The 17,066-nt window shown below is 38.4% G+C and overlaps 1 protein-coding gene across 5 annotated transcripts in view; it reads right to left on the reverse strand.

The window, feature by feature from the left end:
• Positions 1 to 16,037, reverse strand: part of RAD18 (RAD18 E3 ubiquitin protein ligase) — a 115,709-nt gene extending 99,672 nt beyond the window's left edge. The window contains exons 1-2 of one of the 5 annotated variants that reach the window (XR_016394755.1): positions 15,873 to 16,037; positions 11,758 to 11,839 (exon numbers count right to left, since the gene is read on the reverse strand). Coding sequence is in view for 4 of the 5 variants with exons in the window: in XM_089919586.1 (XP_089775712.1) it covers positions 11,758 to 11,839; positions 15,873 to 15,923 (133 nt within the window). In the remaining variant the exon portion in view is untranslated. Of the gene's footprint in view, positions 1 to 11,757; positions 11,840 to 12,304; positions 12,993 to 15,872 lie in introns of those variants that run through there. The other 4 variants (XM_089919586.1, XM_089919588.1, XM_022564695.2 and 1 more) reach the window with 4 other exon arrangements.
• Positions 16,038 to 17,066: the final 1,029 nt, after the last annotated feature.

A 17,066-nucleotide genomic window follows, 5' to 3' on the forward strand; every position in this document is an offset into this window, starting at 1 on the left:
AGACCCAGCTCTACCCAACAGCCTACAAACCCCAATGTTAGAAGCCTCAGGCCAAACAACCAGTAAAACAGGAACACAATCCCACTCATTAAAGAAAAACAAATGAGACGGCAAAAAAAATATGTCACAGATGAAGGAGCAAGGTAAAAATCTACAAGACCAAATAAATGAAGAGGAAACAGGCAATGTGCCTGAAAAAGAATTTAGAGTAATGATAGTAAGGATGATCCAGAATCTTGGAAATAGAATGGAGGCATGGATCGAGAAAATACAAGAAATGTTTAAGAAAGATCTAGAAGAACTAAAGAACAAACAGAGATGAACAACACAATAACTGAAATGAAACACACACTAGAAGGAATCAATAACAGAATAACAGAGGCAGAAGAACAAATAAGTGAGCTAGAAGACAAAATGGTGGAAATAACTGCCAAGAAGCAGAATAAAGAAAAAAAGAATGAAAAGAACTGAAGACAATCTCAGAGACCTATGGGACAACACTAAACTCACCAACATTCGAATTATAGAGATCCCAGAAGAAGAGAAAAAGAAACGGTCTGAGAAAATATCTGAAAAGATTATAGTTGAAAACTTCCCTAACATAGCAAAGTCCAAGAAGCACAGAGAGTCCCATACAGGATAAACCCTAGGAAAAACACACCAAGACAAATATTAATCAAACTAACAAAAATTAAATTCAAAGACAAAAATATTAACAGCAGCACGGGAACAACAAAAAATAACAGACAAAAGAATCCCCATAAGGTTATCAACTGATTTTTCAGTGGAAACTCTTCAGGTCAGAAGGGAATGGCAGGATATACTTAAAGTGATGAAAGAGAAAAACCTACAACCAAGATTACTCTACCCAGCAAGGATCTCATTCAGATTTGATGGAGAAGTCAAAAACTTTTCAGACAAGCAAAAGCTAAGAGAATTCAGCACCACCAAACCAGCTTTACAACGAATGCTAAAGAAACTTCTCTAAGAGGGAAACACAAGAAAAGAACCAACAAAAACAAACCCAAAACAATTAAGAAAATGGTAATAGGAACATAAATATCAATAATATCCTTGAATGTAAATGGATTGGATGTCCCAACCAAAAGACAGACTGGCTGAATGGATACAAAAACAAGACCCGTATATATGCTGTCTACAAGAGACCTACTTCAGACCTAACAACACATACAGACTGAAAGTGAAGGGATGGAAAAAGATATTCCATGCAAATGGAAATCAAATGAAAGCTGGAGTGGCAATACTCGTATCAGATAAAATATACTTTAAAATAAAGACTGTTATAAAAGATAAGGAGGGATACTACATAATGATCAAAGGATCAATCCAAAAAGAAAATATAACAATTACACATGTTTATGCACCCAACATAGGAGCACCTGAATACATAAGGCAAATGCTAACAACCATGAAAGGAGAAATCAAGAGTAACACAATAATAGTAGGGGACTTTAACACCCCACTTACAACAATGGACAGATCATCCAAACAGAAAACAAGTAAGGAAATACAAGCTTTAAATGACACAACAGGCCAGATAGCTCTAATTGATAATTATAGAACATTACACCTGAAAGTGGCAGAATACACTTTCTTCTCAAGTGCACATGGAACATTCTCCAGAATAGATCACATCCTGGGTCACAAATCAAGCCTCGGAAAATTTAAGAAAATTGAAACTGTATCAAGTATCTTTTCTGACCACAACGTGATGAGACTGGATATCAATTACAGGAAAAAAACTGTAAAAACACAAGTACATGGAGGCTAAACAGTGAGCTACCAGATAACCAAGAGATCACTGAAAAAATCAAAGAAGAAATAAAAAAATACACAGAAACAAATGATAACGAGAACACGACGACCCAAAACCCACGGGACGCAGCAAAAGCAGTTCTAAGAGGGAAGTTTATAGCAATACAATCTCACTTCAAGAAACAAGAAAAATCTCAAATAAACAATCTAATCCTACACTTAAAACAACTAGAAAAAGAAGAACAAAGATATCCCAAAGTCAGTAGAAGGAAAGAAATCATAAAGATCAGGGCAGAAATAAATGAAATAGAAATGAAGAAAACGATAGCAAAGATCAATAAAACTAAAAGCTGGCTCTTTGAGAAGAAAAGCAAAATTGATAAACCCTTAGCCAGACTCATCAAGAAAAAAAGGGAGAGGACACAAATCAATAAAATTAGAAATGAAAAAGGAGGAATCATAACTGACACTGCAGAAATACAAAGGATTATAAGAAACTACTACAAACAACTCTATGCCAATAAAACAGACAACCACGAAGAAACGGACAAATTATCGGAAAGGCACAATTTTCCAAGACTGAACCAGGAAGAATTAGAAAATATAAACAGACCTATCATAAGTAATGAAATTGAAACCATAATTAAAAATCTTCCAACAAACACAAGTCTAGGACCAGATGGTTTCACAGGCAAATTCTATCAAACATTCAGAAAAGAGCTAACATCGATCCTTCTAAAACTCTTCCAAAACATTGCAGAGGAAGAAACACTCCCTAATTCATTCTATGAGGCCACCATCACCCTGATACCAAAACCAGAAAAAGATATCACAAATAAAGAAAATTATAGACCAATATCACTGATGAACACAGATACAAAAATCCTCAACAAAATACTAGCAAACAGAATACAACAGCACATTAAAAGGATCATACACCATGATCAAGTGGGATTTATCCCAGGGATGCAAGGATTCTTCAATATATGCAAATCAATCCATGTGATACACCACATTAACAAATTAAGGAATAAAAACCACATGATCATCTCAATAGATGCAGAAAAAGCTTTTGACAAAATTCAACACCCATTTAAGAAAAAAACTCTCCAGAAAATGGGCATAGAGGGAACCTACCTCAACATGATAAAGGCCATATATGACAAACCCACAGCAAACATCACACTCAACGTGAAAAAGTGAAAGCATTTCCACTAAGATCTGGAACAAGAAAAGGATGTCCACTCCTGCCACTCTTATTCAACATAGTTTTGGAAGTCCTAGCCACAGCAATCAGAGAAGAAGAAATAAAAGGAATAAAAATAGGAAAAGAAGAAGTAAAACTGTCACTGTTTGCAGATGACATGATACTATACATAGAAAATCCTAAAGATGCCACCAGACAACTATTAGAACTAATCAATGAATTTGGTAAGGCTGCAGGATACAAAATTAATGCACAGAAATCTCTGGCACTTCTACACACCAACAATGAAAAATCAGAAAGAGAAATTAAGGAAACACTCCCATTTACCATTACAACAAAAAGAATAAAATACAAGGAATAAACCTGAATAAGGAGGTGAAAGACTTGTACTCAGAAAACTATAAAACACTGATGAAAGAAATCAAAGATGACATAAACAGATGGAGAAATATACCATGTTCTTGGATTGGAAGAATCAATATTGTGAAAATGACCATACTACCCAAAGCAATCTACAGATTCAATGCAATCCCTATCAAACCACCAATGGCATTTCCTCACAGAATTAGAACAAAAAATTTTACAATTCATATGGAAACACAAAAGACCCCGAATAGCCAAAGCAACCTTGAGAAAGAAAAAGAGTTGGGAGGAATCAGGCTCCCCCACTTCAAACTTTACCACAAAGCTACAAGTAATCGAGACAGTATAGTACTAGCACAAAAACAGAAATACAGATCAATGGTACAGGATAGAATGCCCAAAGATATACCCATGCACATACAGACACCTAATTTACGACAAAGGAGGCAAGAACATACAATGGAGAAAAGACAGCCTCTTCAGTAAGTGGTGCTGGGAAAACTGGACAGCTACATGTAAAAGAACAAAATTAGAACACTCCCTAACACCATACACAAAAATAAACTCCGAATGGATTAAAGACTTAAATGTAAGACCAGACACTATATAACTCTTAGAGGAAAACATAGGAAAAACACTCTTTGACATAAACCACAGCAAGATCTTTTTTGACCCACCTCCTAGAGTAATGGAAATAAAAACAAAAATAAACAAATGGGACTTAATTAAACTAAAAAGCTTTTGCACAGCAAAGGAAACCATAAACAAGACAAAAAGACAACCCTCAGAATGGGAGAAAATATTTGCAAATGAAACAGACAAAAAGATTAATCTCCAAAATATACAAACAGCTCATCGAACTCAATATCAAAAAAACAAACAATCCAGTTAAAAAATGGGCGGAAGACCTAAACAGACATTTCACCAAGGAAGACATACAGATGGCCAAGAGGCACATGAAAAGATGCCCAACATCACTAATTATTAGAGAAATGCAAATCAAAACTACAATGAGGTATCACCTCACGCCGGTGAGAATGGCCATCATCAAAAATCTACAAACAATAAATGCTGGAGAGGGTGTGATGAAAAGAGAACCCTGCTGCACTTCTGGTGGGAATGTAAATTGATACAACCACTATGGAGAACAGTATGGAGGTTCCTTAAAAAACTAAAAATAGAACTACCATATGACCCAGGAATCCCACTACTGGGCATATACCCTGAGAAAACCATAATTCAAAAAGTGACATGCACCACAATGTTCACTGCAGCACTATTTACAATAGCCAGGACATGGAACCAACCTAAATGTCCATCGACAGATGAATGGATAAAGAAGACATGGCACATATATACAATGGAATATTACTCAGCCATAAAAGGAAACAAAATTGAGTTATTTGTAGTGAGGTGGATGGACCTAGAATCTGTCATACAGAGTGAAGTAAGTCAGAAAGAGAAGAACAACCAATAAGAACCTGCTGTATAAATAAATTTATTAAATTAAATTTAAAAAAAAAAGAATGGATGAAGACACGGAAAGACAAAAAAAAAAAAGAAAGAGAAAAACAAATACCGTATGCTAACACATAAATATATGGAATCTAAAAAGGAAAAAAAAATGGTACTGATGAACCTAGTTGCAAGGCAGGAATAAAGAGGTAGACATAGAAAACGTACTTGAGGACATGGGGTGGGAGGGCGAAGCTGGGGCAAAGTGAGAGTAGCATCAACATATACACACTACCAAATGTAAAATAGTTGGCTGGTGGGAAGCAGCACGATAGCCCAGGGAGATCAGCTCGGTGCTTTGCAATGACCTAGAGGGGTGGGATAGGGAGGATGGGAGTGAGGCTCAAGAGGGAGGGGATATGGGGACGTGTGTATGCATATGGCTGATTTGCTTTGTTGTGCAACAGAAGCTAACACAGTATTGTGAAGCAATTATACTCCAATAAAGATCTATTAAAAAATAAAAAAAGAATAAAGGCAGTTAGTGAAAAAGAAAGAAATTAGAACATTTTCACACGATATACAAAAAGAAAATCAAAAGATCTAAATATAAGACTGAAACCATAAACCTCCTGAAAGAAAACACAGGCAGAACACTCTTTGACATAAATCGTAGCAATAGTTTTTTGGATCTGTCTTCTGTGAAAAAGGAAATAAAAGCAAAAATAAACAAATGAAACCTAATTAAACGTAAAAGCTTTTGCACAGCAAAAGAAACCATCAACAAAACAAAAAGACAACCTACTGAATGGGAGAAATACTTGCAAATGATATGACCAAATAGGAGTTAATATTCAAAATATATAAACAGCTCATACAACTCAAGTGTCAAAAAAAAAAACCCAGTTAAAAAATGGGCAGAGGACCTGAATAGACATTTTTCCAAAGAAGACATATAGATGGCCAACAGCCACGTGAAAAGATGCTCAACATCACTCACCATCAGAGAAATGCAAATCAAAACCACAATGAGAGCTCATCTCACACCTGTCAGTATGACTGGAATCACAAAGACCACAAATTTCAAATGCTGGTGAAGATGTTGAGAAAAGGGAAGCCTAGTACACTGCTGGGGAATGTAAGTTGGTGCAACCTCTATGGAAGACAGTGGAGGTTCCTCAAAAAACTAAAAACAGAACTACCATATGATCCAGCAATTCCACTCTTGGGTATATACCTCAAAAAAACCAAAAACACTAATTTGAAAAGATACATGCATCCCAATGTTCACAGGAGCATTATTTAACAACAGTCAAGATATGGAAGCAACTTAGTGTCTATCACTTAAAGATGATGAATGGATAAAGAACAGGTGGTACATACACAATAGAATATTACTCAGCCACAATAAAGAATGAAATTTTGCCATTTGCAACAACATGGATGTACCTGGAGATTATTATGCTTAGTGAAATAAGTCAGAGAAAGACAAATACTATATGCTATCTCTCATATGTGGAAACTAAAAAATGAAACAAATGAATACAACAAAATAGAAACAGACTCACAGATAGAGAGAACTAGTGGGGAAAGGAAATGGGGGGAGGGGAAAGGAAATGAGGGAGGGGCAAGATAGGGGTAGAGGATTGAGAAGTACAAACTACTATGTATTTATAAAATAAGTAAGCTACAAGGATATATTGTACAGCAGGGGTGCCGAAGCAGGGGAACCAGGCTGCAGAGCAGGAGGTGAGAGGCGGGCGAGCGAGCAAAGCTTCATCTGCTGCTCCCCATCACCCCCCATCGCTCACATTACCACCTGAACCGTCCCCCACCCCCCGCATCCATGGAAAAATTGTCTTCCACAAAACCAGTCCCTGGTGCCAAAAAGGTTGGGGACCGCTGTTGTACAGCACAGAGAAGATAGCCAATATTTGATAATAACTTTAAATGTAGTACAATCTATAAAAATATTGAATCACTATGTTATACACCTGAAACTAATATAATATTGTAAATCAACTATATTTCAATTTAAAAAAGGAAGAAGTGCACAGTTGTAACAGTTTTACACTAGTCAAGTGGTATAATATCGTTCAAAGGGAGACTGTAATAACTTAAAGATGCCTATTTTAAACAGCCGCTAAAATAATAAAACAAAGAAGTAGCACTAATAAGTCAACTGTGGAAAAGATTTAATATTTTTTAAATGTTCAATTTTTTTTTAAAGGCTGGAAGAGAAGAAAAATAGATGAGTAAATAAAAAACAGAAAGCAAGGTAGTATATCTAGATCCAGCCTTACCAATAATTAACTTTCTGCAATGATGGAAATGTTCTATATCTGCACTATCCAAGACAGCAGCCACTAGCCACATGTGCTATTCAACACTTGAAATGAGGCTAGTGGAACTGGGAATCTAAAGTTTTAATTTTATTTAAGTTTAATTAATTTTAACTGAAATATAAATAGCCACATGAGGCTAGCAGCTACTATATTATACAGTGTATGTCTACATATTCCAAGTAAAAATAGATATTTTCAGACTAGATTGAATGGGAAGACCCAAAATACATACTGTCTAAAAAAGTCCAATATAAATATCAAGACACAGGTAGATGAGAAGTAAAAGGATGGAAAAAGACAAACCATGAAAATGCTAATCTTAAAGAAGTGGGAGTGACTATATTAATATCAAAAAAAGAAGACTTTAGAACAAAGAACATTACCAGGGATAAAGAGGGCCATTTCACAATCACAAAACAGCCAATTCATCAGGAAGACAAAATAATCATAAATGTGTATGTACCTAATAAAAATGCTTCAAAAATACATAAAGCACAAAATTACATTAGTAAAAAGAAAAACCAGATAAATCCACAATTATATTTGGAGATTTCGACACTCCTCTCTCAGTACTGATAAAATAATACACAGAGAACCAGCAGAGATACAGAAGATTTAAAAAGTAGTATCAACCAACTTGATCTAATTGACATTCACAGAACACTCCGCCCAACTAGAATAGACGTTCTTTTAAAGTATATGTGAAACATTAACCAAGAATGACCACATTGTGGGCCATAAAACAAGTCTCAGTTTGATTCAAAAACTGAAATCGGACATAATTGTTTGAGTTTTGAAAAGAACATAATTAAATTAGACATTAATAACAGGAAGATAGCAGGAAAACTCCCAAATTTTTAGAAATTAAACTAAAGACTTCTAAATAACTCATGGGTCAAAAAATAAATCAAAAAGGACATTAGCATACACTTTGAACTAAACAAAAATGAAAACTCACATATCAAAATTTGTGGGATGTAGCTAAAGCAGGGCTTAAAGGAAAATTTATAGCTTTAAACGTTTATATTAGAAAAGAAGGTCTAATATCGATCTCATCTTCTACCTTAGAAAGCTAGAAATATAAGAGCAAATTAAACTCATATAAGTAAAAGAAAGGAAATAATAAAGATTCTGAAAGCGTAAATCAATAAAATAGAAAAAAGATAAAATACAGAAAACAATGAACCAAAAGTTGGTTCTTTGAAAACAGCAATAAAATTGATAAACCTTTAGCTAGATTAATCAAGGAAAAAAAAAGAAAACACACCTTTCTAGCATATGGATAAAAGGGAATATCACTACATATCCTCCAGACAAGAGAAGGACAGTAGGGAGTAGGTTGTTTTGTTTTGTTTTGTTTTTTTCTGGGCCGTTGCAGCACGACATGTGGGAACTTCTTTTCCTGACCAGGGATCAAACCCGCACCCCCTGCAGTGTAAGGGAAGAGTCTTAACCACTGGACTGCCAGGGAAGTCCCTAGGGAGTAGCATTTTTCAAACTCTATGCTGATAAACTCAACAGCTTAGATTAAATGGACAAATTTATTGAAAGGAATTCAAGGGTGTTGTAACATTTAAAAACAAATCAGTGTAATTAATCATATTCTAAAATAAAGGAATTAAATCATATCAGCATCTCTATACACGCAAAAAAACAAACTTGACAAAATTCAGTAACCATTCATGATTAAAAAAAAAAAACTCTCAGCTAATTCAGAGCATAGACGAATTGCCTCAACCTGATAAATTTATGAAAATGTATTAAGAATACGATAAAACTGACAGCTAACATTTTGCCTGAAAGACTGAAAGCTTTCCCCATAAAACTGGGAATAAAGAAAGGATATTCAGCTACACCACTTCTTTTTAACATTCTACTAGAGGTACTTAGCCTGTCTAACAACTAGAAATATGAGGCATGCAGATTAAGGAAGGAAGAAGTAAAACTGCTTTTATTCACAGATGACATGATTGTGTATATAAAAATTCCTAAGGAATCAACAAAAAAGATGCTGGAATTAAAAAGTGAATTTAGCAAGATCACAGGATAAAAAGTCAATACAAAAAATTTATTTCTATGTGCAAGGCCTGTGCACTGAAAACTAACAGCACTGTGGAGAGAAATTAAAGAAGAGCTAAAGAATGGAGGAACACACCGTGTTCATATAAAAATAAAATCCCCTAAGGAAAAGTAAAAATAAGAGGAATCCCTGTGTAAGGAACTTAGAAAATGGGCCCAGTGTGGCTAACAGGGACTCAAAATAAAACGGAGCCAGGCAGTCATGACAGACCGGATTCAGTTACGTACTCTATGTTCTCATTAAAACCAAGAACAGAAAACTATGACTTCTGATTCTGCTAACGGTCCTACCTGGAAACGTCCCCAACTAGAAGCTCTGATGACCAAGCCAATCATCAAAAACTATAGTCAAGCTTCAAGGACTTGTGGTCAGGCTGCAGGGGCCAGCCAATCCTCTTTGCAAGTCTCCCAACTGTGACTTCTACAGTTTGCTTTTAAAAATCCCTCTCTCTTTACCCCCTACACCCAAAGGCACTTTAGGTTACAGCCAAAGGCTGCATATCCCCTGTTTGCAAACCTTGTAAGCAATAAAGCTGCCCTTTTGCTTTAAGATAATCCTGACTATTTTCTGGGATTTATTTCTAATTTAGGACAACATTTTAACATTGAAGACAACACTGTTAAGATGTCATAGGGACTTCGCTGGTGGTACAGTGGTAAAGAATCTGCCTTACAATGCAGGGGACGCAAGTTCAATCCCTAGTCAGGGAACGAAGATCCCACATGCCGCAGGGTAACTAAGCCCAAGTGCCACAACTACTGAGCTTGCGCGCCTCAACTAGAGCCTGAGTGCCACACACTACAGAGCCCATGCGTCCTGGAACCTGCACCCCACAACTACAGAGCCCATGCGCCCTGAAGCCTGTGCGCCACAACTAGAGAGAGAAAACCCGCACACCACAACTAGAGAGAAGCCCACACGCTGCAACGAAAGATCCCACATGCCTCAACAAAGATCCCACGTGCTGCAACTAAAACCCGATGCACCCAAAAATAAATAAAAAATAAGTAAATCTCAAAAAAAAAAAGTCATATATCCTCAGATAGATCTCTAGATTTAGTGCAATCCCAAGGAACATCCCAGCAGGCTTTTCTTGGTAGAAACTGACAACCTGATTCTAAAATTTATATTGAAATGCATATAAAATGCAAAGATCCTAAAAGAACCAAAACAATCTTGATAAAGAAAAACAACGTTGGAGTAGTTACAATACTTGACTTGAAGACTTACTAGAAGGCTACTGTAATTAAGACAGTGTAGTACTGGCACAAGGATAGACATAAAAATCAATGAAATAGAAGAGAATCCAGAAACAGACCCACATATAATTCCCTGGGGCCATACTGACTGATAATGGGGAGAACTCTATCAAGTGATAGAAATGTTTAATATTTTAATTGTAGTCATTACCTGGTATAAACATTTGTTGAAACTCGTTGACACTTGTACATTTTACTGCGCACTTAAAATGGACGCCTTTTACTACATATAAATCATACCTAAATAAAGGTGATTTTAACACATATTTAGAAACAATCCCCAAAACTTATCTTGGTTCCTAATATGAATCTAGCCTAGAAGGAAACTAAGATTTATTAAGGCCCTATAACGTGCCAGACACTGGACTCTGTACATTTAATTCTCACAACCGTCTCCTAAGGCAGAAACTACTTACCAGGGTTTCACATCTGAAGAAATGTTGAGCGTTTGCAATCTCACCCATCTAATAAGTGGAGAGCTAACAGTCAAGCCTAAGTTTATCTCTAATGCCCATGTTGCTACCACCACCATCCTCTTATTATGTCTTCCCTATGGAAACTTTTTCACCAAAGCTACTACTATCCACTAAAACCATTTTTTAAGCCTAACTTTTTTTTTAACTTTCCAAGGCAAATCAACTCGAAAGTAGAGAATAAGAACGATTGCAAGCCTAGATAATCCATAAACTGATGGCTAAATCCAGAACAATGACAAGTGCACCCCATGCACTAAATACGTCAAACTACAGTGTAAAAAATATGTACATACTAGACTCACGAAGAGAAGTACAAGCACATTTCAATATATGAGTCTTCCCACCATCACACAGCAAGTTAAGTGATAAAACTGCCTGCAATACTCTTCAGCTGTAGAATTCTCCCAGTGGAATTTTTAAACTTTAAAATTCTATGCCAAGGACTACTTGGTTGAACCACCTATCTCCTATCCTGCTAAAAATGAAAAATCTGAAATTTATCATCTAAAAGTGCCGGGCAAATAACAATATATAGTGATCAAAATCTTTATGCCTGTGAATGTTATAAAAGGCATAAAAGTATCCAAGAGGGAGGTGGTAGAAAATATAGGAGCCTTGTAAAAAATATTCAGTATTTAAGAGGGAGGTCATGGAAAAGACCATGCTAAAACTTCAAGATAGAGGAGCTAAAGGTGAGAAATAAATAATAAATGTGTACTTATCTTTGGTGTTAAAATAATACTACATTATATAAAAAACCACATTTTTGTGACTCAGAGAAACAATACATACTTACAATTATGTGAACACTGAGGAATCATCATTGCAATGTTGAAATATTCGAAGCAAATTCCACAGCGCAGCAAATCATCTATTGTCTGAAATGCATAAATACATACACACCTATCAGAAAGCCACCAAGGCTGGAACATCTGCCACAGAGCTCCTTCTCCATCCCCTAAAAAAATAATTTAATAATACTTCTTTGTCAAATATTCAAACTCAAAAGCTAAGTCCACATAAACTGCAGGGGAGAGAAAACCTCCCCCATAGGACTTATTCAAATCTTAGGTTATAGAGAACACTTCAGAAAGATAAAGCTGACACTGTACAGAATCCCACTCCATGTTGCCAGCCCGTCACAAAAGGGCTACTCTATTTCTCTTCTACTTGCCATGTATTTCCAGTTCCTCCTCCAAGCCTCCTCCTCTTCAGACCCCATTCCCTGGCCCACTGTCACTGCGGGGGTGAAAGGTACCAGCAGCCATTCACCACACAGGGTAAGAACCAGATCAGAGAACACCAAAGAGAAACACTAGAAATTATCTAGTTAAAACCCTTACTTCACAAATGAGTAAACTTGTATCCAGGGCAGGCTCACAGCACATGAGTCAAGCCAGGACAAAACTTCCTGTCTACCGGCCATCAGTCCAGTGCTTTCTGCTCAGTACTGTACAGTACTACAGGGTGGAGCCAGATGAGGAAGCCCTGGAAAGAGCTGGCGCCAGTGACAGCAGAAGGAGGGGAAGAGGCAGGCAATCTGCAAAGTCAGATAGATGTGCGTCCATCTGGAATGAAACCCAAACAGGAAAGGATCTCTCTCGCAACCTAAAATCTTCTAAATCATTTAAAATGTTCTTTTCTTTTTATAAATTTATTTATTTAATTTATTTATTATTTTTGGCTGCATTGGGTCTTCGTTGCTGCACGCAGGCTTTCTCTAGTTGTGGCGAGCGGGGGCTACTCTTCGTTGCAGTGCGCGGGCTTCTCGTTGTGGTGGCCTCTCCTGTTGCGGAGCACAGGCTCTAGGCGCGCAGGCTTCAGTAGTCGTGGCACGCGGTCTTCAGTAGCTGTGGCTCGCGGGCTCTAAAGTGCAGCCTCAGTAGTTATGGCGCACGGGCCTAGTTGCTCCGCAGCATGTGGGATCTTCCCCGACCAGGTCTCGAACCCGTGTCCCCTGCATTGGCAGGCAGACTCTTAACCACTGCTCCACCAGGGAAGCCCTAAAATGTTATTTCATTCAAAAGAATACTGAGCAGATATTTAAGAGGAAGAAGAGAGAGAGAGAGAGAGAGAGAGAGAGAGAGAGCGCGTGCTCTCTTATGTACTGGTACGGAAAGACTGCCAAGAAAAGTGAAAAAAGGAAGTAAGGTACAGGCAGTACACACTGTCTGTGACCTTTTGTTAAAAAGGGAGGAGGGAATAAGAATATAAATCTGAATGCAAATCTGAACACAAGAACGTAACAAATAATGGTCAAAGGGGTCAGGAAACTAGACAGATGAGGGACAAGTTTGGAGGAAGACTTTTACTTTTTATTTCGCGTACTTTCTGAACCATGTGTATGACCTAAATTTTAAAAATGCAAACAAACAAAAAGACTAATGTTCTAATAGTTCACATATGAAATATTGTTGCCATTAAAGGAAACATGCTTTCAAAGAATAATTAATGCATGGAAAAATGTTCATGTTTTAATGCAAACAAAAAAAAATCAGAGAACAAACCTACAACAATAATACATAACAACAGAACTATGTAGTTTAATCTCCTTAACAATCTTAGGAGGTCTATAGCATCTATATGCCAATTTTTTAGATGAAGCCTATAGAGCTTATAAGGCGATGGATCAAATCCGAGAGGTTGACTCCAAGATGACCCCAAATTTTAAATGCATATACACATTGTGGGTATATGCATGATCACACATGAGAAAAACTGAAGAACAATAAGAGAAAATGTTAAACAGTGGTCCTCTCTAGATGGTAGGATGCTAGGTAACTTTCATTTCCTCCTTTATCTTACTGTAAATTTTAATTTTTTTCTACTATATACACATTCTACATTTATAATCTGTCAAAAACAAATTTTTGTTACAGTAAAACCAGGGAAATAAACATTCAAATGCCCAAATCTTCCATTACTTTGGATGGTAAGCTACCACTGACACAAAAAGCTAGAGGATTGTGTTGAAAATCAATCAAGAGCAGAGGCAAGACCAGGAGCCAAAGCCCTGACACCTGGTCTATTTGCTTTCTTCTCTATCACTGTCCTCTCCTGGAGGAGTGGTTCTGACAGATGTGCTGAGCAGGATCTGTGGAAGTGATACCGCATCCGATGAGCTATAACATTCTTGCACGGATGTTCAGTCCAGTGGATGCCCTGGGATTTCCTCAACTTAGAGAAAGTGGAAGGGGGAAGCTTTCACTTCCCTTATCCAATTCATAATCTTCATGACAACAAATAAAAAGCAGGAGGAGAAATACTTAACACATGTTAAGCATTAATAATAATAATAAAGATATATTGATTTAATGCTTACTACCTTCTAGATACCTTCAATCAATTAGCAAATAATTTTTGAGCACCCACTATGTGCCAGGCATTGTGTTAGGCACAGTGAATAAGCCAGACAGGATCCCTATCCACATACATCAACTCATTTAACCAACCTTATAAACTATTTCTGTCTCCAGTTTATAGTTGAGGCAACCCAGGCTCAGAGAGGTTAAGTAACTGAATCAAGGTCACACAGTTAAATAGAAGGCAGAGACTAAATTTAAGCCAGAACCATTGGAACTCAAATCTATGCTCTTCTCCACTGCTCACTGGAGCCAAAGCCACCACAACTGCAAAACCACGGCTTTCCCAGATCCTTCCACAATGTCAGCTCTTCAACATGGGGAGATCTTCAGTCACCAAGCCCTGTAGATGACACTGATGATGGCAGGTAGAACAATAAGTAAGGCCTTATGCTTACTTTAACCTCTCCCAAGTCCCTTCACTTAATTCTCAAAGTCACCTTATGAGTCTGTGGGGCAGATACCATAATCCGTAGTTTACAAAACTGAGCAACAGAAGGAGAACATGATTTTGCTCAGTCACAAACGGAAATAATCACAGAACAAGAAGAAAAACCAAGCAACTGATTTTAGCTAGTACAGAATGGTGTGTTTGCTCTTGACCAAACATAGTAGGAATCCAGGACTCACCACTACCGTCCATGGAAACAGGAATGCATTGCCAAAAACAAAGTAGCCACAAAAATCAATGTTATTTGAGTGAAAGACTTCAATAAAATGAAAGGCTAGGGCTTCCCTGGTGGTGCAGTGGTTGAGAGTCCGCCTGCCGATGCAGGGGACACGGGTTCGTGCCCCGCCCCGGTCCGGGAAGATCCCACATGCCGCGGAGCGGCTGGGCCCGTGAGCCATGGCCGCTGAGCCTGCGCGTCCGGAGCCTGTGCTCCGCAACGGGAGAGGCCACAACAGTGAGAGGCCCGCGTGCCGAAAAAAAAAAGAAAGGCTAGTGCTAAACGTGAGTCCTGCCTTCTTTGCTTAAAAGAGAAGATGCACAACTATCAAGAGTTAGGACACGTTAGGGAGGAATTAGGGCAAAGTAGCACTAGGCTTCTTGAGGGTAATTAGAAGAAATGAATGAGAATGTAAAGGAGACTGCCCGCTTTGCTAGGTGATTAAATACATGTTTTCTGATGCAAGCTCCACTCCAAACCGTGCCCGGTGTCACTGTGGGAGACTCTTCACTAAAGTACTGGGAGAGTTTACATAATGCTTGGCACGCAGTAAGCTCTAAGAAAGGATTAGGTATCACTGTCGTTTCCACCGTTTAGAGTAAGTGTTTCTTTCCACATCATTGTGATTGTTGTGACTGAACGGCAGAATACCCCGTCCCATACGACAGCCAACCTAGGCTCACCATAAGGGACCAAGGCCTGTCCCCGGTACTTCCCAGGAGAGGAAGAAACTGAGGCCCAGATCCACGCGGTGGCAAATGGCAACGCAGAGCCGGGTATCCTGGCCCAATTCGGCGCTGGCGCCTCGTCCTTTCTCCTCCTCAAGGCGGGGCTGGCCTTCCGCGGACGTCGTACACCCCCGACCTCCCCGAAGCACTCACCTTCATGACTGCCAGGCCCGGAGGCCACCGAGGCTCTACTAGGGAGTCCATGGCCTCCCCTAAAGAAGGTGGGGGGTCCGCGACCCACTGGTCTCCAGCGCTCCACTGCCACTCGAAATTCCCCGCGCTACAGAGCTACGTCAGCAGTCGGCGACGCGCCCGACGCGTGTGCGGAGCATGCTGGGAGTTGTAGGACGTGGCCAAAGCGCAACCGAAGGTGCTCTCTTTGCGCACGCGCCAGGCTTCCGCTACGCCTCCTTGCGCAGATGTGTGGTTAAAAAACCCACTTGGGGGTTTTGTACTGTACCATTAATAAGTGAATACCTGTTGAATGTTAGGAAGAGACAGCCTAAAATCAAACCAAATCCAGGCCTTGCCAAACCTTTCAAGGCCTGGGCTCCTGCCTCTTCCTTCCGGTCGCCCTCCCTGATTGCTATAATGAGCTGTCTCTGCTCAGAGCCGGGGTTTTCACATCCATTATTTCATCTCACCCCATCACAATACTGAGAGGTAAATATCATTATTCGTTTACACAAGAGAAAGCTTTGGCTCAAAAAAGTGAATAGAGTTTCTCTGAGTCACGCAATTTCTTTGACCAGACTACACATAGGGCCTCTGGCCTTAAAATAGGAGCTCTTTTATCAAATAGGATGGTTAATTTAATTTAATCATCTTAACTTTGGCGTGTAGCCTTCCAGGTATTTCCTGTACAGATACATAGATACAGGTTTTTTTGCCCACAAATGTTGATATATTAAATGCATACCTCTGTCAACTTGAGGTTTTCTGTGGGTTTATTTACATACATCCTGAGACCTCTCCATGTTAATACATAGAGATTTACTTCATTCTTTTTAATAGCTACATAGTCCATAATACAGATATACCACAATTTACTTATTTACACCCATACTGAGGACCATTTAGGTTGTTTCCAGTTTTTCCTTATTGCAAACAGTTGCAATGAACACACTATCTATATAAATCTTGGCACACTTGAACCAGAATATTTGGGGGATGATTTCCTATAAATGGAACTGCTAGGTGAATTTGTGTGCTCTTTAAACACTGTGATAGCTAGCACTATGTGATTTTCCAAAAGGGCTGTACCGATACATTTATACTCTCACCAAGTGAGTACGAGTGCCCTTTACCCAGATGTGAAGCGTTGACCATTGCACCACTCAGTCTGTC

The sequence above is a fragment of the Delphinapterus leucas genome, chromosome 10 (assembly GCF_059928025.1).
Source record: "Delphinapterus leucas isolate spDelLeu-1000000601 "Yukka" chromosome 10, BTC_Dleu_Yukka2, whole genome shotgun sequence".
Taxonomy (NCBI): Eukaryota; Metazoa; Chordata; class Mammalia; order Artiodactyla; family Monodontidae; genus Delphinapterus; species Delphinapterus leucas.